The sequence below is a fragment of the Aspergillus bombycis genome (assembly GCF_001792695.1).
Source record: "Aspergillus bombycis strain NRRL26010 chromosome Unknown contig00013, whole genome shotgun sequence".
Classification (NCBI taxonomy): Eukaryota; Fungi; Ascomycota; class Eurotiomycetes; order Eurotiales; family Aspergillaceae; genus Aspergillus; species Aspergillus bombycis.
This window is the reverse complement of record NW_019170015.1, coordinates 182,109-203,652: the sequence shown is the minus strand read 5'-3', so window position 1 is coordinate 203,652 and position 21,544 is coordinate 182,109. Positions and strand designations below refer to the sequence as shown.

At 51.4% G+C, this 21,544-nt stretch overlaps 10 protein-coding genes across 10 annotated transcripts; 5 read left to right on the top strand and 5 right to left on the bottom strand.

Annotated features, from left to right (window-relative positions):
- Positions 1–439: 439 nt before the first annotated feature.
- Positions 440–1,441, bottom strand: ABOM_002999 (uncharacterized protein; the record flags this gene model as incomplete). The annotated part of the gene is made up of 2 exons (XM_022530129.1): positions 440–1,015; positions 1,085–1,441. The coding sequence occupies 2 exons, from the start codon at positions 1,439–1,441 to the stop codon at positions 440–442; spliced, it is 933 nt and encodes a 310-aa protein (XP_022392559.1).
- Positions 1,442–3,828: 2,387 nt separating this feature from the next.
- ABOM_002998 (srpk) lies at positions 3,829–5,283 on the bottom strand (the record flags this gene model as incomplete). Its single annotated transcript, XM_022530128.1, has 6 exons — positions 3,829–4,269; positions 4,333–4,446; positions 4,499–4,593; positions 4,644–4,783; positions 4,851–5,077; positions 5,146–5,283. 6 exons carry the CDS (start codon positions 5,281–5,283, stop codon positions 3,829–3,831), a joined length of 1,155 nt encoding a protein of 384 aa, XP_022392560.1.
- Positions 5,284–6,348: 1,065 nt separating this feature from the next.
- Positions 6,349–8,210, top strand: ABOM_002997 (GMC family oxidoreductase; the record flags this gene model as incomplete). The annotated part of the gene is made up of 3 exons (XM_022530127.1): positions 6,349–6,382; positions 6,441–7,154; positions 7,264–8,210. 3 exons carry the CDS (start codon positions 6,349–6,351, stop codon positions 8,208–8,210), a joined length of 1,695 nt encoding a protein of 564 aa, XP_022392564.1.
- Positions 8,211–8,776: 566 nt separating this feature from the next.
- Positions 8,777–9,328, top strand: ABOM_002996 (uncharacterized protein; the record flags this gene model as incomplete). Its single annotated transcript, XM_022530126.1, has 1 exon — positions 8,777–9,328. The coding sequence occupies one exon, from the start codon at positions 8,777–8,779 to the stop codon at positions 9,326–9,328; it is 552 nt and encodes a 183-aa protein (XP_022392569.1).
- A 229-nt stretch (positions 9,329–9,557) lies between these two features.
- Positions 9,558–10,820, bottom strand: ABOM_002995 (uncharacterized protein; the record flags this gene model as incomplete). Its single annotated transcript, XM_022530125.1, has 6 exons — positions 9,558–9,774; positions 9,822–9,976; positions 10,024–10,185; positions 10,238–10,360; positions 10,412–10,615; positions 10,674–10,820. 6 exons carry the CDS (start codon positions 10,818–10,820, stop codon positions 9,558–9,560), a joined length of 1,008 nt encoding a protein of 335 aa, XP_022392565.1.
- A 227-nt stretch (positions 10,821–11,047) lies between these two features.
- vp16 (tethering complex subunit VPS16) lies at positions 11,048–13,844 on the top strand (the record flags this gene model as incomplete). Its single annotated transcript, XM_022530124.1, has 7 exons — positions 11,048–11,350; positions 11,400–11,528; positions 11,578–12,071; positions 12,121–12,215; positions 12,266–13,414; positions 13,468–13,535; positions 13,596–13,844. The coding sequence occupies 7 exons, from the start codon at positions 11,048–11,050 to the stop codon at positions 13,842–13,844; spliced, it is 2,487 nt and encodes an 828-aa protein (XP_022392566.1).
- A 47-nt stretch (positions 13,845–13,891) lies between these two features.
- On the bottom strand, positions 13,892–14,522 carry ABOM_002993 (Alb1 domain-containing protein; the record flags this gene model as incomplete). Its single annotated transcript, XM_022530123.1, has 3 exons — positions 13,892–14,098; positions 14,157–14,449; positions 14,507–14,522. The coding sequence occupies 3 exons, from the start codon at positions 14,520–14,522 to the stop codon at positions 13,892–13,894; spliced, it is 516 nt and encodes a 171-aa protein (XP_022392561.1).
- Positions 14,523–14,790: 268 nt separating this feature from the next.
- ABOM_002992 (ubiquitin-specific protease UBP1) lies at positions 14,791–16,758 on the top strand (the record flags this gene model as incomplete). Its single annotated transcript, XM_022530122.1, has 1 exon — positions 14,791–16,758. The coding sequence occupies one exon, from the start codon at positions 14,791–14,793 to the stop codon at positions 16,756–16,758; it is 1,968 nt and encodes a 655-aa protein (XP_022392562.1).
- A 485-nt stretch (positions 16,759–17,243) lies between these two features.
- Positions 17,244–18,391, bottom strand: ABOM_002991 (EF-hand superfamily Ca2+-modulated protein; the record flags this gene model as incomplete). The annotated part of the gene is made up of 3 exons (XM_022530121.1): positions 17,244–17,610; positions 17,685–17,878; positions 18,359–18,391. 3 exons carry the CDS (start codon positions 18,389–18,391, stop codon positions 17,244–17,246), a joined length of 594 nt encoding a protein of 197 aa, XP_022392563.1.
- Positions 18,392–18,462: 71 nt separating this feature from the next.
- On the top strand, positions 18,463–20,426 carry ABOM_002990 (bifunctional C97 family peptidase/thioredoxin family protein; the record flags this gene model as incomplete). The annotated part of the gene is made up of 4 exons (XM_022530120.1): positions 18,463–18,498; positions 18,549–18,563; positions 18,620–18,793; positions 18,894–20,426. 4 exons carry the CDS (start codon positions 18,463–18,465, stop codon positions 20,424–20,426), a joined length of 1,758 nt encoding a protein of 585 aa, XP_022392568.1.
- Positions 20,427–21,544: the final 1,118 nt, after the last annotated feature.

The window sequence follows — 21,544 nt, the reverse complement described above, 5'->3', positions numbered from 1 at the left end:
TGTTAGTAGCTGGTCTTCGAGTTCCCAGAACCCACGGCGTATGTCATCGTAAGGTCTGCTCGTTATCAGAAATTTCAAGTTTGAGACTCTGGGCTCCGCGATAAAGAAGGTTTTTACTGCACAGGTGAATTGCATTCGATCAACTTCTCGACACTCATCTAAGGCGTCGAATACGCATATTACCTCCCCAGAAGCTTGAGTAGTGGCTATGTTAATCAGGATCCCCCAAAGATCATAAAAGAATCCGTAAGCCGGGCCCCATCTGTCTCAAACTTATCCAATATCGAGTCATGCAAAATGTGAGGCTGTGTAAGAAAGAGCTGGCGTAGAATAGTACAGACAGCACTTGTTGAGCCCCTCTGGTCTTCAAAATCATCCTTGAAGAAGAAGTAACAAATCGTTCTCGCCCTGGTGGGAAGAACTGCATCAACCAAGTACTTCACCAAAACCGACTTCCCGTAACCTGAATCCGCTGAAACCCATAGCAAATTTGGTCCATGATTTTGGTTCCAGCTTTTGAATTGAGGGTGGCTTGTGAACCTCCCTCCTGATCCATACCCCAGGTCGGTTTGCATTGGCTGGTGAGCTCATCGCCGAAGATCTGCCGAATCGACTCGACGGTACTGGAGAAGCCCGGGGCCAGGATGACGAGGTCATACTTTTGCTCCCGCTCTACATCCAGTACAACGTGGTCTTCAGTGAAGCGAATGGGATACCCTTGCTCCACCTTGATACTGCCGTCTATAATGGCGCCGCAGGCACCGGTTTCGAAATCGAATCCACCATTTCTGGTATATGCAAGAGTCTGTTGCCCGGTGTCGTGCTGGCCTCGCCAGACCCTAAAGCCGGCCTTTTCCATCTTGGCAATCAGCTCTGCATCTGCACCCCAGATGTCCTTAGCTGTCCGACGGAATAGCTCTTCAGCGGGGCCGGTTGGGAGGGCGTAGGCAACTCGGTCTGCGGTATCAATGTCAGGCCGTTTCCTGCCTTCCGGGCTATACACCGGCGCAATCATCTAGTGAACAAAAGGTGAGCACGGCATCTCTTTTAGCTTTTATGGTTTGATCACTAAGTGGAGGCATACCCGTGGCATGGATTTGTCTAATGACATCAAATACGTCGGCGACCTTTGAAGAAGAGTGACATCGATGCCCCGACCAGCGAAGTCGTATGCTGTATCAAATCCAGAAGAAGAGGTACCAACCACCAAGACTTTCTTGCCAACCCAGTCTCGAGAAGAGTGGTGCTGCGTCGAATGCTTCACTGTGCCTCGGAACTTCTCAGCCCCAGGAATGTCAGGGGCAAATGGTACACCCGCAAGTGATGTAGCCAGCACAACGTGTTTGGGGGTGGAAAATGCGCGTGTACTTGCCTTGCCCAGTGCCGCGTTGAACAGTGATCTCCCAAGCCCTTTTGGCGTCCTTCGAGGTGGCAATGACATTCGAGTCGGTCCAGGTTGTCAGCTCGAGCGCACTCGCATGCCACTCGTGCCAGTCGCCCAACTTCGCAGCAGGAGTGTATGTTGGCCAGTGCTCAGGGAAAGGAAAACAATGGAAGTGATCTCCCCAGTGGGGAAGGTGAAGGGAGAGATATTCATATCGGTTGCGCCAGTTGTCGCCGATTCGTTTGTTGTGTTCCACAACTAGGGTCGTGACGCCCAGCGCCTTGAGGCGAGCAGCGATGTGCTATGCCGCCTGGAATTGCCTTTCTCAGGCTGTGCTGAAAGAAGCAGCTTTGGTGGGACCCAAAGTTGCGTATTTAATCGCTCAGTGGGACCGAGTGGGGGTTCCAACTGCATTCTAATGCAGCTTACATTCTGTACCCGCGCTGAGCGGCGAGCCTTACCCACCGCTATTGCTTGACCGAGTGGACTCCATGCCGTATAACGGGCAGTCAATATTTTACAATCATACAAGGTCAACATGTCGATGGAATTCCTGGGCAAGGGTCAAATATCATGTAGCGTGAACGGACCGCGGGCTTATACTTTGAGGATATCTTTCTAACAAATTCAGGAGTCAAATTCTTTGACTGCCGACTATCTATGATTAATAGTGTCACAGCCACATGAGTATAACGGGCTAACTCATTAGATCCAGCTACTGCACTGCACTGAATACACCGCATAGTAAACGTAAGACAAGGAAATTAGCATAGAAAAAAGGAACAACATAACTATAACCGAGGTACCACTGCCTAGCAGTAAGTTCAGCGTCGCAGCGTGACCCTACAGACTAGAAGTATGATGAGTTCAACAGAGACTGATATAGTGACCATAGATATGCTATTGCCCCCATCAGCCAATAATCTGGCTCAGTGATATGTCGGAAGTGTCTTTTCCAGCGGCCTGTCGTGCGCCGAGGAGCAGGTTGAAGTAATAATACTCGTGTCTTTCAGGATGATGGTGAGCGCGCTGGCAAGCGGCCCGAAATTCGGATCGAGCATTCGAGGGAGCCGATTAACGCGATGTCGCTTCGCCATCTCTCGGCCGGCTCACGCGCGGGGCTTTGAACATGGCCACGGGGAACGGTTGAGCATAGCAGCAGGACTGCTCCTTCGGGAAGTGTTTTGATCGCAGGCTCGGGCCCATCGAGTAGTACGTCCTGTGCCTGCTGTTTGAACCTTTCGAGGATTGCCTGAGATATATCAAATCCCGTGACTTCGTAACCCTGCCGGACGAGGTTGGTCGCCATTCCAAACCCCATGGCGCCTAAGTCAATGGATACCGTGGGCAATCGAGTATGCCGGTAGCTCCCTGGTGCGTGCCGCAGCAGGCCTATACCACTCCACTACTGTACCCATGGCGCGGCACTTAGACCATGCGCAAATGGAGCTGGCTCGACGCGCTGCCAATATCCCCGAGCGGTTCGACAGCCTCATGTGCGATATGAGCCCCTATGAGAAGGAGGAAATATAGCAAAACAAGAGAACTCATAGCCTACTGCCACAAGCTTGGAGTTGCAACCGAGGCTGAGCTAGGGAGAAAGGAAGGTGGTGAGGTTGGTGGGGCAGAAACTGTTGATCTTGGGGGTGACCAGAGCAAGTGGAGTTCATTGCTACGGGGATTGCAATGTTGGCTCCTGCTTTCGGCCATGTTCATGGTGGGTATGGACCACACGGAAGCAGGTTAAAATACAAGAGGCTAGAGGGAATCCATGCTGTTGGTGCCCGTGCTTCATGGTGCGGATCAAGGACAGCTATGAGCTCGTAAAATGATATTTCAGTTATTATTAATTAACCACAACGGGCGGGGTTGTTATTCATCACAGGTGAAGGCCTCAGGCAGACAGGCCGAGGCAGCGCTCTGCAAATTGAACCACCTCCATGTTCAACATGATAATCGCTGTAATGAGCCTATATAATTACTATAACTAAGCTAGCTATGGTTTCTATTCAGAGACAAAAAATAATTTAAGTTCAGCGATACGAGCTTAGTAAACATCAATATAGATCCATCCCCACACACCGATGTCCAGTGCTATGGCCGGGGGGAATCATATTAATATTAATTAAGACATTAATATATCACATTAATTAATACTTGGATTGCTATTCTACGTAACCAATTAATGGTCCTGGCCATAGCCAAGCCTTCCTTGCATTCCTCCGCTTTAGTCTAAAGCTTGGTATTTTATGACATGGATTTGTTGGACCATACTAGGCTATTTATTGCCCTGGGGTCTTAGAATCAAAATCCTGCGAAGTTTCTAGCTTGGGTATTACTTCAATATAACGTACTTTAACAAAGGAGATATTTTATAATATTACATTGAACACGTCGAACGCCATGACTCCACCTTTAACCAAACCAACCCAAACCCAGTGGAATCAGAGAGCCCGCCCCCTATTCGAATCCCACGCATTAGGCGATGGAAGGGCCTCATCCGGATGATGGCCAGTACGACGCGGCTCACTCTCGATAATCATCTCTTGTGTGACTGTGATGTCATTCGCTTTGCCTGACCCCTTGCCTGACCCCTCCACTAAAATATGCTCGTCGCTGCCCCATGCCGTCGTGTTATTCGGAATCGAAAGCGGGTGTCGCGAGCGTTTAGATGGTTGATTTCGACTCGATAGTGGAAAGGACTGGGTGCGGTGTCGGCCGTAGCTGGAAGGTCCGCCGCTGGAACTGAAGAGGGCGCTGAGACCGACTTTCTGGGCGCCGCGGCGGATAAGGGGTTGGATGATTGGGAGGTTGGCGACAACGATGGCGACGAATGTTTCGCGACAAGCCCATTTACTGCCTGAGACTGCGCCTTCGGGTCCGGACTAAGGAGCGCTTGTTAGGTATGGAAACAATCGAAGTAGGTCTACGGGAAGGGTAGGACGCACTGTCATGATGGTTACGGCACGGATGATAGCGGCCATGATCACGAAGGCGGCGCCACTGAACAAAGCCATTAGGGTAATCTTTCTCCTAATACCAATGTTGACTTTCCATAACAACTGACGTAGTGTGAGCTTTTGGTGGCTTTTGGTGGGGCAATGGGAGACGAACTGGCAGCGGAATAGACATCAGGTACAGGTCGGTCAATACATTTGGAATGACCACAATGAGGACATAGAGCGTTGACCTGGTGGGTTGACAAATATCTAAGCTGTTAGCATGGTAGAGGTAGAACAAAAGGGCTTCAATTGCTTACTCCCAGGATCTGGGTTAATCTGCCAGTACTTATGCATCGGTTGGCATCCGAGCAAGATGGACAATGCCACAGCAAGATAGGTCACTCCGAGGAGGACGTATGCGAACCGCACTCGACCGGGTAAGTGTTGAAGCCCAGTGCTGTACTGGTCAGTGTCACAGTCATACAGGTTTCGACAGGCAAAATAATAATGGAGAAGAAACGTACGTCAGCCGGGAATAGAACACGGCCACACAGGCCTTCACCAACCACAAAATGCATGCATAGAATGACCACCCGATCACCTGGATTTTCGAGCCCCATTGCCTATCGTAATACTCGCGCGAGTTTGGATCAAGCGCAGCACGTTCTTCGGGAGTCATATAGCTATTCGTGAGTCCACCGAACATGGCCCCAACCAGGTACGCCGCTACTGTTTCGGCAGTGTACGCTAGCTATATCTTAAGTGTAAGTACCCACCCCTCTTCTGGAAAAACTTGCAGTCGATTTTATTCACACTCACCCCAGCCAAGGGCATCAAGTAATCATCCACCTGGAAGTTGGCAGGGCCGACCGCCGTCCATCTCACGTAGACTCGGATAATAATGAAGACTAGACCCAGAGAGAGGAGGGTGAACGCCTCCGGGTCTGCTGTGGCCATGATGTCAACACAAAAAGCTGAAGAGCGCACCGCGTAGGGAAGAAGAGCAAATGGGTCACTCAAGAGATCCGGAATTGGCAAGTATAAGAACCGCGTGCGCTAGGTCCCGCTTCCAAGGCACAGGGAAGGGGTGCCATTTTGGGAACGGGGGCAATGTGCATTGATGCTAGGAAAAGAAAAGGAAAAATCCCAAAGCACCGCTCTGCAGGATTCTTCACACGGTTCCGGGAATATCGGATCCACCAGCGGCATGAGGGATGTGCATTAGAAATTATAATGCCAAGATACGTACGGAGCTAATGTGATGCTAATCAGCGTTAGAACACGACCGCTTCACCGGGACATACTGTCCTCCCGTCGTCCGTGGACGAGAGGACATCCAACCTATATCCTAAAGAGGCAATGATCTGAAGGGGAGAATCAACGAACACCGCCCTAGCATGAACTGAAGCAGCCCGTTTCAGTTAGTGTGCAAGAAGGCTCCATCTTTGGACGGTAGAGTGGTCAATAATTCGGTATCTTCATGGATCCACCCCCTGAGAGAGCTGTGGACACGGCCTAAACTAGTGTGCCATCCATATCCGTCCTGACGCAGCATTAGGGCCTCAGCTCTCGTACGTGGACTTGGAGCTTAAACCATAAAGTGGGGACTGGCATTACCCCAAGTACTATGATTAGACATTAGTGGGAGATTAGGCTCGTACCAGGACCCGCTAACCCTGCCGGTTAGGGTTTATCGCAACTCTCCATTGGACGTTGCTCCAAACGCCGGAACTGTTGATCCCTGCCAAAGACACCACCGTTGAGGACTGGACCCCCCAGCCGACATGCACCGAATGCTTCATGCCTGCTAATAGTGAAGACTCGTTAATTTCCTTTATTCCGTATGGAGTCTACGCCAGCGGAGCGGTCAGGAACGTTTCTGCCAATGCTTTGCCCCTCTACCGGAGTAGATTCACACCAAGGCGCGCTAGCAGTCTTGTCCCCTTATGAAGACCTCGTATCCCCCCTCTTTGTCTCCCCCGATTGACTTTCAGAGATCAACCTCAGAACCAAGAAGACAAAATGGATTCCGCTGCTGACTTTATTGTTATCGGAGGTGAGACCGCCCGACCGCCCGGACGGGGTCGCCACAGTCCGCTAATGAACCGTAATAGGTGGTCCGGCTGGCAGCACGGTGGCAAGCCAGCTAGCCAACTCCCCGAAGCATCCCAAAGTGCTTCTTCTGGAAGCCGGCGGCCTCAATGCTGAGCACGACCTGCGGGTGGACGGCCAGCGGTGGCTGACCTTCCAGAATAAACACATGAACTGGGGCTACAAGACCACGCCGCAAGAGCACTGTAACAACCGCGAGATCGACTACTCCCGCGGACGGGGCATGGGAGGCTCCAGCGCCATCAACTTCGGGGTGTACACGGTAGGCGCCCGCGATGACTACGAAGAGTGGGCACGGGTTGTTGGTGATGATGCCTTCCGCTGGGAGCAAATCCAGTCCAGGTTCAAAACCCTCGAGACCTTCCACGGCGATCTCCCGGCTGGTGTTGATACGAAGTACGCAGCTCCCCGAGCGGAAGATCACGGAAACTCTGGCCGGCTTCACGTCGGGTTCGCCTCGGAATGGGAGAAGGATCTGCCGCCGCTTTTGGATGTCATCGAGCAAGCAGGGTTCCCCTTCAATCCGGACCACAACTCGGGCAATCCCATTGGGATGTCTGTTCTGATTAACTCTGCCCACAAGGGCGTTCGGTCAACAGCTGCGGATCTTTTGAAGCCACAGCCGGAGAACTTGACTATTGTCACTGATGCTCCTGTACAGCGCCTCGTATTCGACGGCAACAAGGCTGTAGGTGTGGAATCCAATGGGAAGAAGTGTGAGTTCCACTTCAGTTTACCCGCTTTGATTTGAAAAGGATATCCAAAAATGGAGACGACGAAAAATAGTATATACAATCAAGCAATATCTGGCTAACATTTGCGAAGACCTCGCCTCAAAGGAGGTTATCATGTGCGCTGGGTCTCTGGAAGGTCCGCGCATCCTCATGCACTCGGGCATTGGCCCGGCACAGCAGCTAGAGAAGTTCAATATCCCCGTCAAGCTCGACGTTCCCGTCATTGGCCAGGGCCTTCGAGACCACACTTTCGTCCCGATCGTGAACACTCGCGTGGAGAATAGCACCCAGCGCCGTGAGTTCTACGGCAACGAGAAAGCCATGGCCGAGGCCCTTGAGCAATGGAAGAAAGACGGAAGCGGTCCATGGTCACGGTTCGCCTGCGAACTGGGCATCGGCTGGTTCAAGCTCGACAAGCTCACGTCCTCCGAGGAATTCCAGAAGCTGCCCGAGGAAGAGCAAAAGTATCTTCTGCAAGAGACCGTACCGCACTATGAAATGCTGACCCACTTCCCTATCCACTGGTTCATCCCGGATTTCGCCAAGGAGGCCCTGAACTACTCCTGTCTGCTCGTGTTCATGTTCAACGCACAGGCTCGTGGTGAAGTCACTCTACAGTCCTCGGACCCCAATGTGCCCTTGCTCTTCGATCCGAAGTTCCTGTCTCACCCATTCGATCGTCGTATTGCTATTGAGTCTCTTCGGGATGCGTTCCGCATTGCTAAGAACGATGGCTATACCAAGGATAACGTCATGGAATTGGCTGGCCCCAAGTCCGACTCTGACGATGATCTCTTGGAGTACTGGAAGCAGAACATTTCATCCAGCTGGCACATGACTGGCACTATCAAGATGGGTAAGAAAGGCGATACCGATGCCGCAGTGGACAACGATTTCCGCTTCATCGGCATTGATGGGTTGCGCGTAGCGGATATGAGCGTGGTCCCCGTACTGGCCAACTGTCACGTTCAGGCCGTGGCATATGTGACGGGAGCCACATGCGCGGAGAAGTTGATCAAGGAGTATGATCTAGCTTAGACACCTTTTTGCATTAGCGTACATGAATTTTAACAAACGATTCAACCTGTTGAACTTGGCCATAACGCAAGGATCGTTATTCGCTCTTGAGAGATTGACCCGGAGAGGCAAGACTCTCTTTTCCGGGGATCCTGGCGCTAGACCAGTTTTATTGCACTATCCATCGGAATTCCTCCGACAAATTAACCCAACTTGTTGACAGCTCACATACTAGTAGTACACTCCACAGACCCGCTTCCCTCAGTGGGGTCACGGGATTTCAGAACTGCTGATATAAGCGATGTGTCTCCTTTTCGGCTCGACTCCCGGAATACGCGAAATGAGCACCTTACTGTTTGGGGTAAGCCGCGAGGATATCATCGATGATCCGACATGATAGACTTTCTCATTTTCTGGAACTGTAATCGATGCATTAGTTGAGAATTCGTTTTCTGCGTAGATCCCCCTTATTCTCCTGCCAAGAGTGCCAGGTTTTCATTCTTTATTGATCATGGAGAATCAACAATTCCTCTTCCAACCAGTGTAACACTACTCAGTACTCAATCCCCATCCGAAAGATCGCAACGATGTATCAGCCACTCTTGTTCTGCGTCGTCTTCCTTTCAAGCATTTTTTCACTTATCCACGCCCACTCAGCAGTCCCGGGAGCTAGTCTCAACAATTGTCAGAATCTGGAAAGGCTCAACCGCACCCTCCACCACGTCTCCCCGATCCTTGAGAGACTCTCTCATATTAGTGCGGACAATGGCAAGGCAGTAGCGCCCGCTCTAAATAGGACCGTCGGCGCCACCCATAAAAGAGGTCTTAGCGATAAACTCCAACAAATCCAATCCGCAGAGGCGCTGCTCAAGAAATCCAAGGACAAAGTCTTGAGTAAGATGACGACCTGCCAAGAGCCTAACTCGGGCGCAAACAATGTATTGCAAAGCACTAGGCGGGATGATGAGGAAAAGTGTACACTTGACGAAGTATTGGAAGAATTATTGGACGAGGTAACCGATGCGCTGGAGTGTCTGTTGTCGGTTACGTTTCCGTTGTTGGGGGGTGTGGTGGATTTGGTGTCCAATATGCTAGGTGGAATTGTGAATTTGGTTGGCGAGTTGCTTGACCTTGATTAACTGATTGGCGAACGGCCATAGGGACATGGTCCAGGCTACATTAGTGGGGAGTCAGATGGAACGGGCGTTCATGTATATTATATATTTTCCGTTGCGGGGCGCACCTGACGTTATATGCATGATTCAGTGTGTCCACCATTATACACTGTAACATAGTATATTGTCCAGTTGATTACGGCCGCGCATGGTGATCGAAAACGAGATTTGCATCGTCGTACGACTTCCAAGCTCATAAGGGAGCTTCCAGTGTCAAGACACTGTCCAGGATAGTATCAGGAGTAGCATAAGATAGAACTTGGGCTACCGCTTTTAAGTCGCTTCCATATTGCAAACTGCGATCATCTTCCGGTTTAGCCACAATAATTCGATGGCGGAAGACCTTCTTCGCAGCTAAGGCTACTATCGATGGCGTGAGATAATCAATTCCATGCAATGCAGCGAGCAACCTATCTTGGTTAGTTCAAGTCATACTTCTAAAGCCTTGAGGACACACTTTGAGAGTTTCCTAAAATAGACGTTTGATCGTGCGGATATTCCTCCAGCAACTGCGCGACTGAGACGGAGAAACACAATGATGTCTTGATGATACCGAACTACATCCGCGCCCATAGTTACACAGTCACTGGCTTTCTGTAATTTGTCCAAAGCCTGTATATCGGTAAGTATTGAACGAACTCCCAGAAAGTTAACCCCACCTGTCGGTCTATACTTGGGTGTCCCTTGTGCAGTGGTACTTCTGGTTTGCGCACAACAGACGATGCCGACATCTGGCCATCAGAGAGCCAGTCGTTATTCTCTTCTAAGTAAATAAAGTTGTCCCTAGAACCGTGGAAATGGGAGATAATGAGGTGGTCATTCTTGACTGGTCAGCATCATCCGATCATAGAATTATGGCAACAGGCTACCTACCAAATGAAAGTTTAAAGCTGGCTGATCATGTTCTGTCTTGCGCATAACAAGCGGTATGAAGAGGAAGTCCTCTGGGGCCTGAAGGAAGCCATTGTATGTATTGAGTTTCTTAGAGCGCATCAGCTGTTATGGGTGTTAGCAACAGAACACCTTCAAGCAAGATTCTACCGTCACCTCAAGAGCTTGGAGCTGTATCCTGTCAGCAGCGTGATCGAAGTTCTTGGCTACAACGACGTTTGCCGCCCTGTTCTCCGCATCGTTCGGGCCAGCCGAGTTTCGAGCATTCGCAAGAATGAGTTCTGAGCAGAATCCATCCAATGTTGTAGTCTCCGAGCAGTCAACGGTAACACAAGTAAGACCAAAGGTGTGTACACATATCTGGTGGAACGTCAGCGCGTGAACCATGAAGCATATTATATATTAGGAAGCAAGTTACCAGGGCGAGCTCTCTTGCAACATCATTAATGTTGTCTGTCGTAGCGTCGATACGGCAATGCTCGCGAGCAGCAAGGCAGAGATAAAGTGCTACTTCAAGGTCTGATAGTCCTAGTACCAGACTGGATATTTCTGCTAGGTCGTCCATAATCCTTTCTCGTTTGCTTCATGATGTCCAGTATCAGTAAATATTGAGCGTTGATAAGTGGCCGACGGAACAGCCAAGACGCTATGCCTAACTTAGTTTAGCCCCGGACCGACCCCATGTGAGCTGGGAGCTTCCCGATGAAACGACCACCAACAAGGCTCATCGCAGCTTTGTTCTCATTCTTCGGTTGGTGCGGTCTCTGTTTATGGAAATATCTGCCAGTATAAATGGCGCCGTCAAATCCACTGGCAAACTGGGAGAGGCTGGGCGATAGTTTCTACAGGAAAGTCCCAATATACGACGCTATCTTCGATGAAGACGTCGAACTAGAGAACTACATCGTTGCAGGCGCGCCATACGGAGGGGCTCTAGGTACGAGTATCTATAGTTATACATGTCTGGGTCGATGCTTACAAATCAAAGCGTTGCATCGCGATGATACCAAGCCGTACAGGTTCCGTGATGCTCAGACCGCCAGGTCGAGCATTGGTATCTACTCCTCCTCGGGAAAGCTGATTAATCGACTTAATGTTAGTTAATGATTGAACTCAATGGTGCATCTAACTCTAACCATTCCAGTGGGAGTATGGTACTATCCGAGGGCTCGGCTGGTCCGACAAGGAAGAGTTGTTAGTGATCACGGAAGACGGCACCGTGCGACGCTATTTCGGACTATATGGAGATTTCACTACATTTTCTCTTGGAAACGTAGGCTTTTGATACCTATATCTACTATCTTCGGGACTAATATGCGTAGGGAGCGGAAGAATATGGAGTCAGAGCCTGTCGTTTTTGGACTTCCGGCTTCGTTGCTCTGCTCTCAAATAACCAGCTGGTAGCTGTGTCTAGCTATGACGAGCCTCGACCGAAGCTCCTAGCTCATTGTCCTGAAGGAGAGGTTTCATCGTGGTCATTAATTCCACCTGCTTTTACTTTGTCGCGCTCGGTCGAGGTACTGCTAGCTGTGGACAAGACTGTATACCTGGTTGATCCCACAGAAGCAGAGGACAAAGTGCTTCAAAATGGTCCTTTTAAGCATGCCAGCGTGTCGCCAACCGGAAGATTTGTGGCTCTCATTACGGCGGAAGGCAAAGTATGGGTAGTCAGTAGTGACTTCCAGAGCAAGTACAGCGAATATGACCCCGAATCTCGCGTAACTCCCCGGACGATTGACTGGTGTGGCGATGATGCTGTTGTCATTGCGTGGGAAGATGAAGTGCACTTGATTGGTCCCAACGGCGTTGCCGCTCGGTGAGTTGTCCGTCGTATCTGGAAGCCTGCGCTCCTCTGACCAAGTAAGCTACTACTACGATGGCACTGTCCACGTCGTCCCCGAGTTTGATGGTGTACGATTGATCACTCATGACACATGCGAATTTTTGCATAAAGTTACTGGTATGTTTCCTTGCAAGATCCGTTTTCTCGCCAATTAACAGCCGGTCTAGACGTAACGGAGGCGATCTTCCGCCTCGGGTCTACCTCCCCTGCCTCAGTCCTGCTGGACTCAATCGACTTGTTGGAAAAGAAGTCTCCCAAGGCTGACGAGAATATCCAACGAATCCGATCAAGTTTACCAGAGGCCGTCGACACTTGCGTTCGGGCCGCGGGTCATGAGTTCGACGCATATTGGCAGAAGAGATTGTTGAAAGCTGCGTCATTCGGAAAGTCTGTTCTGGATTTATACAACAGTGACGATTTTGTAGAAATGACCGAGAAACTCCGAGTTCTTAAAGCAGTCAGGGACTACCAGATTGGGCTTCCAATCTCATATGATCAATACATGCGGCTGACTCCGGAGAAACTTATCGAACGTCTGGTGAATCGACATGAATATCTGCTTGCCATCAAAATCTCTGAATACCTGCAGATACCCGCCGACAGGATTTACGTTCATTGGGCTAGCCAGAAGGTCAAGGTCTCAACTGTTGACGATGAAGCTGTCTGTAAGCTTATCGTGCAAAGGTTGGACGGTAAGCCAGGGATATCGTTCGAACTGATCGCACAAGCCGCTTACGATGAAGGGCGTGCTCCTCTGGCGACTCAGCTGCTGAACCACGAGCCGCGGGCCGGCAAGCAGGTTCCATTACTTCTGAATATGGAGGAGGATGAAATCGCTCTTGACAAGGCCATCGAAAGCGGGGACAATGACCTAGTAAACTATGTGCTTCTGCGTCTCAAGAGCAAACTCCCCCTTGCCAGCTTCTTCAGAATGATTAACACTCGACCTATGGCTTCTGCCCTTGTGGAAACGACCGCTCGAGGTGACGATGCGGAACTACTAAAAGATCTCTACTACCAAGACGACCGTCCGATCGACGGCTCTAATGTGCTCCTCTCGGAAGCATTGGCTCAGACAGAGTTGCCGCACAAAACGGAGAAGCTGCAGCTTGCCTCTCGGTTATTAGTCGATTCTAAAGACGCGACAGTCGTCTTGCAGCAAAAACTCCTTTCCGAAGCATCACAGTTGTTGAAGGTTCAGGAAGCCTTGGACAAGGATATTGCAGATCGCTCTGAGTTTGTAGGTCTAAGCTTAAACGAGACTATTTACAGATTGATCCGATCGGGCTACGGCAAGAGAGCACAGAAACTGCAGAGTGAATTTAAGATGCCGGACAAGACATACTGGTGGCTTAGACTAAGGCTCTAGTCGCCAAACGAGACTGGGGTGAGTTGGAAGAGATCGGCAGAAACAAAAAATCCCCGATCGGATGGGAGGTGAGCCAATTCTTAACCAGCTTCAGCTGTATGCATGCACGTGCTGACACAAATTGACAGCCTTTCTATAACGAGATACTAGGTGCTGGAAACACGAAACTCGCCTCGTTTTTCGTCCCCAAATGCACCAGTTTACCAGTCGAGGACAAGGTGGAAATGTGGGTGAAATGTGGAATGATCGTGAAAGCCGGGGAGGAAGCCTTCAGAGCGAAAGACTTTAATACCCTGGAGCTCCTCCGGACGAGAGCTTCGGGGCCAGCTGCCGCTGATATTGATCGAATGATCAACCAGCTTAGGCCAAGGAAATAGTTGACGTGACCGGCCTGGTATCTCCTTTGCACTGTCGCCGTGACAGCTCAGCTGATATCATCGTCCACGTCAATGTCTGCGTGTTGGTCGACCGCCGGGTTTTGAGCCACGTATGTGGGTTGCGGCTGCGGCTTTGTTTTCTTCGGGGCCGCGGAAACATCGGCCATAGCGTCATCGTCGTCATTATCGGCCTCGTCGTTGAGGTTCTGAAACATGGTCGCCCCCGACTTGCGATTCAGGTCTTCCCACTCAGCCTGGCAACCCGCATTGTCAGTCAAGGAAATGGCCTTGGGTGAATCATCTTGCTCGTACCCTACGTGCTTTCACAGTCTTCCCCCGCTTGACACTCTTCTCCACTTTCGCCTCCAGTTGATCCATGACATTCTCTGCTCTTTCGATACCCTTCTGCTGCCTAGCACGCTGCACCTTTGACAGGGCTTTAGTTTTCGATTTCCTCTTGGACACCCCGGAACTTGCACGATCGGAAAGGATAGATTCACGCTGTATCACAGTATCTTCGGCACGGGGAAGGGTGGTCAAAGACTTGTCGACGTCGAGACTCGGCGATGCTGCCCGCCGGGCCGCGCGAGAGTGCTTTGACTGGACTATAGACAGCCATTAATTTAGTAACCTCATTTCCCTCCTGCATAATCTCCACGTACCTCTTGCTTTAGCCATTGTGATGAGGACCAGAAAGTTTGTGTTTTATCACAGCCGTAGAATATTTTCAGTGGAGACGATAAGTCGCTATCGATAACGAGTCCGGGCAACCACAGAAACCAGAAGTGAAGCCCGGCGGCGCTTATTAAACTCCGACGGGCAAACAGTTCAAATATCACCAATCTATACATCAGATAATATACAGACTCATATTCTTTCCTTTACCCATCCATGAGTATTCAAACGTTGTCTCTATGCCGTGATCTCCCAGATTTCCCACTCAGCCATGCACTCTCATAGAGGAGCGAACAGTGTCCTCACTCAGAGTCCCTGGAACCACGCAAAGAATAGCCACTATGACACGGTATTTCAGTATCTACAAGATCACCCAAGCATAGCCTCCACCCTAGCGATCGCGATACTCGTCTTCGTTGCCTTGACTCAGTCTGGATCGATTCCAGCCACGGTAGCTCGAGCATTGTGGGACGTCATCGTCTATATGACGCCTTCTCGAGTAGTCGCCGCCCTAGACAAAACCGCAAATTCAACCCCGATCGACGAAAGTGCCGGTCCGATGACATTCGAAGCTAAGAGCGAAGCGATGAAACGGATCCTCAGACTCGACAACTCCTCGCTTTCCTCCCTTATCCCCCGAGCTCCAACACTCCCGGGCTTCGGCACTACACTCCTCGGCAACAAGGACAGTCTACCTCCGGGTCTGGGCAACTGGGACAACTCGTGCTACCAGAACAGTATCATACAAGGGTTCGCTTCGCTGAAGTCGCTAGCGACATTTTTGGGACGGAACATCGATTTATTCGGGGCAAAGGGAACATTCTCGACACATCAGGCGCTCAAGGGCATCATAGAACAGCTGAATAGCCCCCACAGCTACGGGCAGCGATTATGGACTCCGGCGGATTTGAAATCGATGAGCAGTTGGCAGCAACAAGACGCACAGGAATATTTTTCGAAGGTTATCGATCAGGTAGACTACGAGATACAGCAGGCTACACGGAAACAGACCCGGAACCTCGGATTGAAGGTGGCAAGCCCGCAAGAAAATGTGATCGGGGCTGGGTCTACGCAGGAAGCAAATTTGGATAATTCCGTCGGGGCTCGGATCGCCGAAATACGCTCCTTCGGAAACCCATTGGAAGGTCTGCTGGCACAGCGAGTGGGCTGCATGCAATGCGGTTGGACCGAGGGTCTATCCCTTATTCCATTCAATTGCCTAACGGTGCCACTTGGGGCGGGCTATGAACACGATGTTCGTGATTGTCTCCAGGACTATATGGATTTAGAGCCTATTGAAGGGGTGGAGTGTGCGAAGTGTACTTTGTTGCACGCTCAAAAACAACTCCAGAATTTACTTAAGCAGATCGAGGAGGATAAGTCGCTTTCGAACACACCCGATTCACCTAGTGTATCTGAAGCGCTGAAGAATTCGGCGCAGGAACGATTGCAGGCTGTCGAGGAGGCCCTCGAGGAGGAGGATTTTGCGGAGAAGACTCTCTCTAAGAAATGCAATATCCCTTCGAAGAACCGTGTTTCCTCCACGAAGTCCAGGCAAGCTGTGATTGCAAGGCCGCCGAAATGCCTTGTCGTTCACATCAATCGAAGCTTGTTTGATGAAATGACGGGAATGCTTCGAAAGAATTACGCCGCTCTGAAGTTCCCGAAGATCCTTGATATGGGCGAGTGGTGCCTAGGAGCGGCTGCCGGTAGCGAAACGTGGGAGATGGATCCGAGAGAGTCGATGCTCGCACAAGCCGCCAAGATCGCGGACGCCCATGGACAACTATATGAATTACGAGCGGTAATCACGCACTACGGCCGCCATGAGAACGGTCACTATATCTGTTATAGAAAGTACTCTTCAGATGCATTCCCGGCCGACGTTCCGGAGTCAGTCATCGAGCAAGACGGTGAAAAGCAGACGACCGAGCGCTGGTTCCGGCTGAGTGACGAGGATGTGCAGATGGTCAGCGAGTCCAACGTTATGGCGCAGGGAGGTGCCTTCATGCTCTTTTATGAAGCCGTGGATCTATCTTCTCTCCCCGCTGGAACTGACGAGCCAGATTTTGCGGAGGTGGAGAACTCAGTACCTACCTCGGGTGCTGCCACGGAGGACATGTCGACAACATCGACGACCACCGACGACTCTCAAACATCTCAATCCACAAGCGTTTCCACGCCTGAGAAGGCAGGTCTTCCAGTCGAGAATGCACGGCCTGTTCCGGACATCGATTGAGTATAGTCTCTTGCATATTGTTATATTTAGCATGGTCCGCTCGATTGGCGGACTCTAGCAACTGTGTACATCACTATTATGATACCCCAAGTCCCTAAAGGCGTTGCATTGCTTTGTGTTTTGTATTTTTAGTGGACATGATTCTGGACAGGCATAGATTGGACGCACTCTGCATCAGCAAGACAGACATGCTTCAGGCCGAGAATGTTTTCTCGTTCATACATTACTAGTTAGCATCAGGAACTCCACAATCCATCCAGGGTTTTGACCTCTCCCGGGATATATCACCACCAGTCCCTTCCAGACACTTACGGTCTTCAGGTACCCAAAGACCTCCATTCCCAAGCAGATACCTCAAAAGCAATATTATATTCCTCCCATGATGTATGTACACGATCCATGAAAAGCATACCAACCAAACAAGCCTACAGACGCCAACCCCCAAGTCAACGCCAAACCCCAAAACCAAATCCCAAATCTAATCACTAAAAAACGCCAGCCCGAGTCATAACCTCATGAAACTGTTCCAAGCTCACCCCAGCCTCAATGCCCTCGCCCCCATTCGCCTCCAAAATCATATCCCGTAGCAAGTCATCCCCCAGCCCATCCTCCTTCAACTCACGCGCAATGCGCCTCAAATGCCCCAGGGTAATCGGCCCATCCGTATTCCGCGTAAACAGCTGATAAGCGGCATCCACTTCGGCCACCATGGCATCGTCATCGCGCGACCGTAACTTCGCCGCCGCAACCGACACAAACGGCTCATAGAGCACGTACCCAGTCGTCGTGGGGTCCACCGCAGCCAGAATATCGTGAAGCTCTCGCGAGTCCGCCGGCGCAAGTCCCAGCGCTCTTGATTATCCCCTCAGTCAATACAGTCCAATCCAACACATCGACGCAGGAGTGGAGGGTGGGGTGGGACATACACAAGCGCCTTCCGAACGTCTTCGCGGGCGATTACCCCCTCTTTCTCATTCGGGAAGTCTGCGGCGCTGGTCGCGAACAGCTGGAAGACTTCCTTGATCTCGTTTTCTTCGGTCGCGCTGATGTCGTTCGCTTTGGCGAGCTTCGATTGTCGTGCTTTCCTGGGCGCGGAGGGTGCGCTGCGCTTTTTGGGAGGCTGGAGGGCGTACGATTCTGGTTAGTGGCTGTGTACGGGTAGGAGTTTGTTTTGCGACTCACCATCTCCCCTTGTTGGCGTTGGGGTGTGTCAATTGGGGGGGGGGGGGGGGGGGGTTGTGGTTGTTGGTGGCGGAATGATTAAATGCGCAAGTGAAGGCGGAGACGCCGTTGGTTGGGTTACTTATCTATACCGAGGATGCGCTGAGCTTACTTTCTTTTCTCCGGGGGAAATACATGGAGATATACTGGCTTTTCTACATAGTGTTTATGGGAATGTATGTTACAGCACCTCGAATGCTAATGAAGACATAAGATTCTCTCTACAGTACTGAATAGTAAAGCAATGCAGTCATGGTCCTGGATCGAAGATGACCGAACAATCGACGAATTCCCGTGACTGCCTGGGCCTGCTGACGTAACCCCAAATAGTGCCTACATTTCCCAATCGAGCCAAACGGCCGGACTTTATATACCCTACATTGTCCCCAGACACTTTCCTGACTTTCTCCATCATCGACTAATACTACACGCCATAGATAGAACTCCGTTAGTAGAACGTCTTTAACGCACTCGCCCCATACCATGGACGTAGAGCTGTACGTCTACGACCTCTCCAAGGTACTCTCATCCAGTATACAACCACAAGCTCATTGGCTAACATCCAACAGGGTCTCGCCCGCCAGGTACGTCGAACTCGTGCCATCACTGAGGACAAGGACCAAGATCTAACATCGTCCAGTGGTCCCTCCCCCTAACGGGCACGCACATCGATGCCATCTACCACACCGCCATCGTGCTCAACGGCGTGGAATACTACTTCGGCCATGGCATCCAAACAGCCTACCCGGGGAGCACACACCACGGCCAGCCCATGGAAAAGGTCCATCTGGGCCAGACAGAGCTGCCCCTGGACGTGATATCCGAGTACATCGGCTCGCTAGGAGAAATCTACACCCCAGAGGCAAGCCACCGGCCCCTCTTAAACATCAACCATTACTAAACAACAACCCCAGTCCTACGACCTCTTCCTCCACAACTGCAACAACTTCACCCAAGACCTGGCCATGTTCCTCCTGGGCAAGAGCATCCCCGACCACATCCGCAACCTGCCCCAGACCTTCCTCAGCACGCCCCTCGGCCAGATGCTGAAGCCCCAAATCGAAGCCGCCTTGCGCCCCATCACCCAGGCCCCAAGCACCGGCGCACCAACACAAGCCCCTACCCAACCGCCGAGTAAAGTCCACCAGGTCACCAGTCTCGCACAACTCGACCACGAGCTCAACCAAGCCCGTCACTCCGCCGCCATCATCTTCTTCACCTCGGCGACCTGCCCGCCCTGCAAAGCGCTGTACCCACTGTACAACTCGCTCGCCGAAGAAGCAGGGTCCAAGGCCCGGCTCATCAAAGTGGACATCAGCGGCGCCTACGACGTGGCCATGAAACACGGCATCACCGCCACCCCAACATTCAAGACCTACCTCAAGGGCCAGGAAACCGAGACGTGGAGCGGGGCCAACGCGTCCCAACTGCAGGGCAACCTACGACTGCTGCTCGAGATGGCCAACCCAGCGCATCCGCACCGCAAACTCTCGCTCCCGACCTTCCAACGCCCCTGCTCACCCATCCAATACAAGAACCTGCCCCCGCTCGCCAAACTCATCCAGAAACTGCCCCCGGACACCCGCTCCAACAAGATCCTAACCTCGATGACATCCTTCATCACCCACTCCCTCCAAGACCCCAAGATAGAAACCCCCCTGCCCCCCGACACGCCCTCCTATCCAAGCTACATCGAGGCCCTGCTCCGCGACACGCCAGCCGACGCGCACTTCGCCGTCATCGACCTGGCACGACTCCTCGTCCTCGACCCGCGCATCGCCGCCTACTTCGCCGCCCAGAACCCGCCGTCGACACTACTCTCTCTTCTCTCCCTGACTACAACTACAACAACAACAACAACAACAACAACAACAACCGCCACCGCCGCCGCCGACGACGACAACAACAACAACACCACCCAAAGCAAAGAAAAACCATACAACACAACCCTGACCACCCTCCACCTCCTCGCAAACCTCACGGCCACCCCATCCGCCCTCCTCTCCACCTCCCCAGCCCTCTCCACCGCAACCCTCTCCACCCTGACCACGTCCCTGTTCCACGCGAACCCTAAGATCCGGTGCGCGGCCGCCTCCCTGGCCTACAACCTGGCGGCGCAGAACCACAACGCCCGGCTCGACGGAAAGGGCGATCTCCTCGCCGAAGACGACCAGGTGTCGCTGGTGGCGGGGCTAGCGGAGGCGATCGCGAACGAGGGGCAGAGCGGGGAGGCGTTGCGGGGGTTTCTGATGGCGCTGGGGCTGTTGTTGTACGAGTGTGCGGTGGACGGGGAGGTGAGTGAGGTTTGTCGGGTGCTGGGGGTGAAAGAGACGGTGATGGGGAAGGAGGGGTTGTTGTTTGCTGGGGGGGAGGGGGAGAACTTGAACTTGAACATGAACTTGGAGGGGTTGATTGGGGAGGTGGGGAGGTTGGTGGGGGGGTTGTAGTAGTAGTAGTAGTAGTAGTAGTTTAGTTTTCTAGTTTGGTTTCTGGGCTCTGGATTCTGGGTTCTAGTTTCTACTATGGTATGTATGTACTAGTTGTGAGGGGGAAGGGAGGAGTTGAGTATTTTAGTTGGACTGTGATGGTTGTTTTTTTCTTGTTTGGGTTTTGTTTGTAGGGCTTGGGTTGCGTATAGAATTTGTAGATCTGTTGTTTTGGGGCGGATTTGTTGGGATGGCGTGGTGATGTGGTGATGTGTACGGGTCTGTGTTTTCTTGGGTTTCCTTTTATTGAATTGTGATCATTTTGTTGCTTCTGTTTGTGGTCTTCCAGTGGTGGTGGTGTTGGATGTCACAGGGGACTCGGGACCGACGACGGTACTACGTAAACAGAGCTTTGGCCTCGCTGCTGTGGCCGATATCTACGGTCTGATCACCAGAGACGCCGGTCGGAATTACAATCGAAAACTACGCCAGTCAGGAGCAATGCCAGATTCAGTACTACCTCGTATTCACATGCCATTACCTAGATAAAACGATACAACCATGGTCGCTAAGAGAGTCATGAGAAATAGGAAAGAAAGGGTATGTCGCTGAGCTATGCAAATGCAAACCGTGGAAAAAAGCCGACGCGGGAGCTGTTCGTGTAACACGCTCGGGGTATGAGAAACAACAAAGAAAACAACCTTACTGAGGTACACGACGGGGTATCTGAGAACATGGGATCGACGCTAGAAAATATTCAGGAAAAGGGGGTATTAAGGTGTAAAAAGAAAAATACAGAGGACAGTGCTGTGAAATCCTGAACCGCAGGCTGAACATGAACCAAGAGTTCCCGAAATGGATAAAAGAAAACCGAAGCGCTACCATGGATGATGAAAACCACCAACGCCATCGCAGAAAACAAAAACAAAAACAAAAAAAAAACAAGATTGTAAACATCAAGCGGGGTCACAGGAAAGTTCAGGCAAACGAAAAACACAATCAAGGCCCTTGGCCAGCATCATTTCCGGTGAGTGAGTCATAAGAATAGTTGGTAGTAGTAGTCGTGGTGGTGGTGGTGGTGTCAAGCGAGATAAGATCCGAAGGGCATCAGACAGTAGCGGTGAGATGACAGCTCGGTG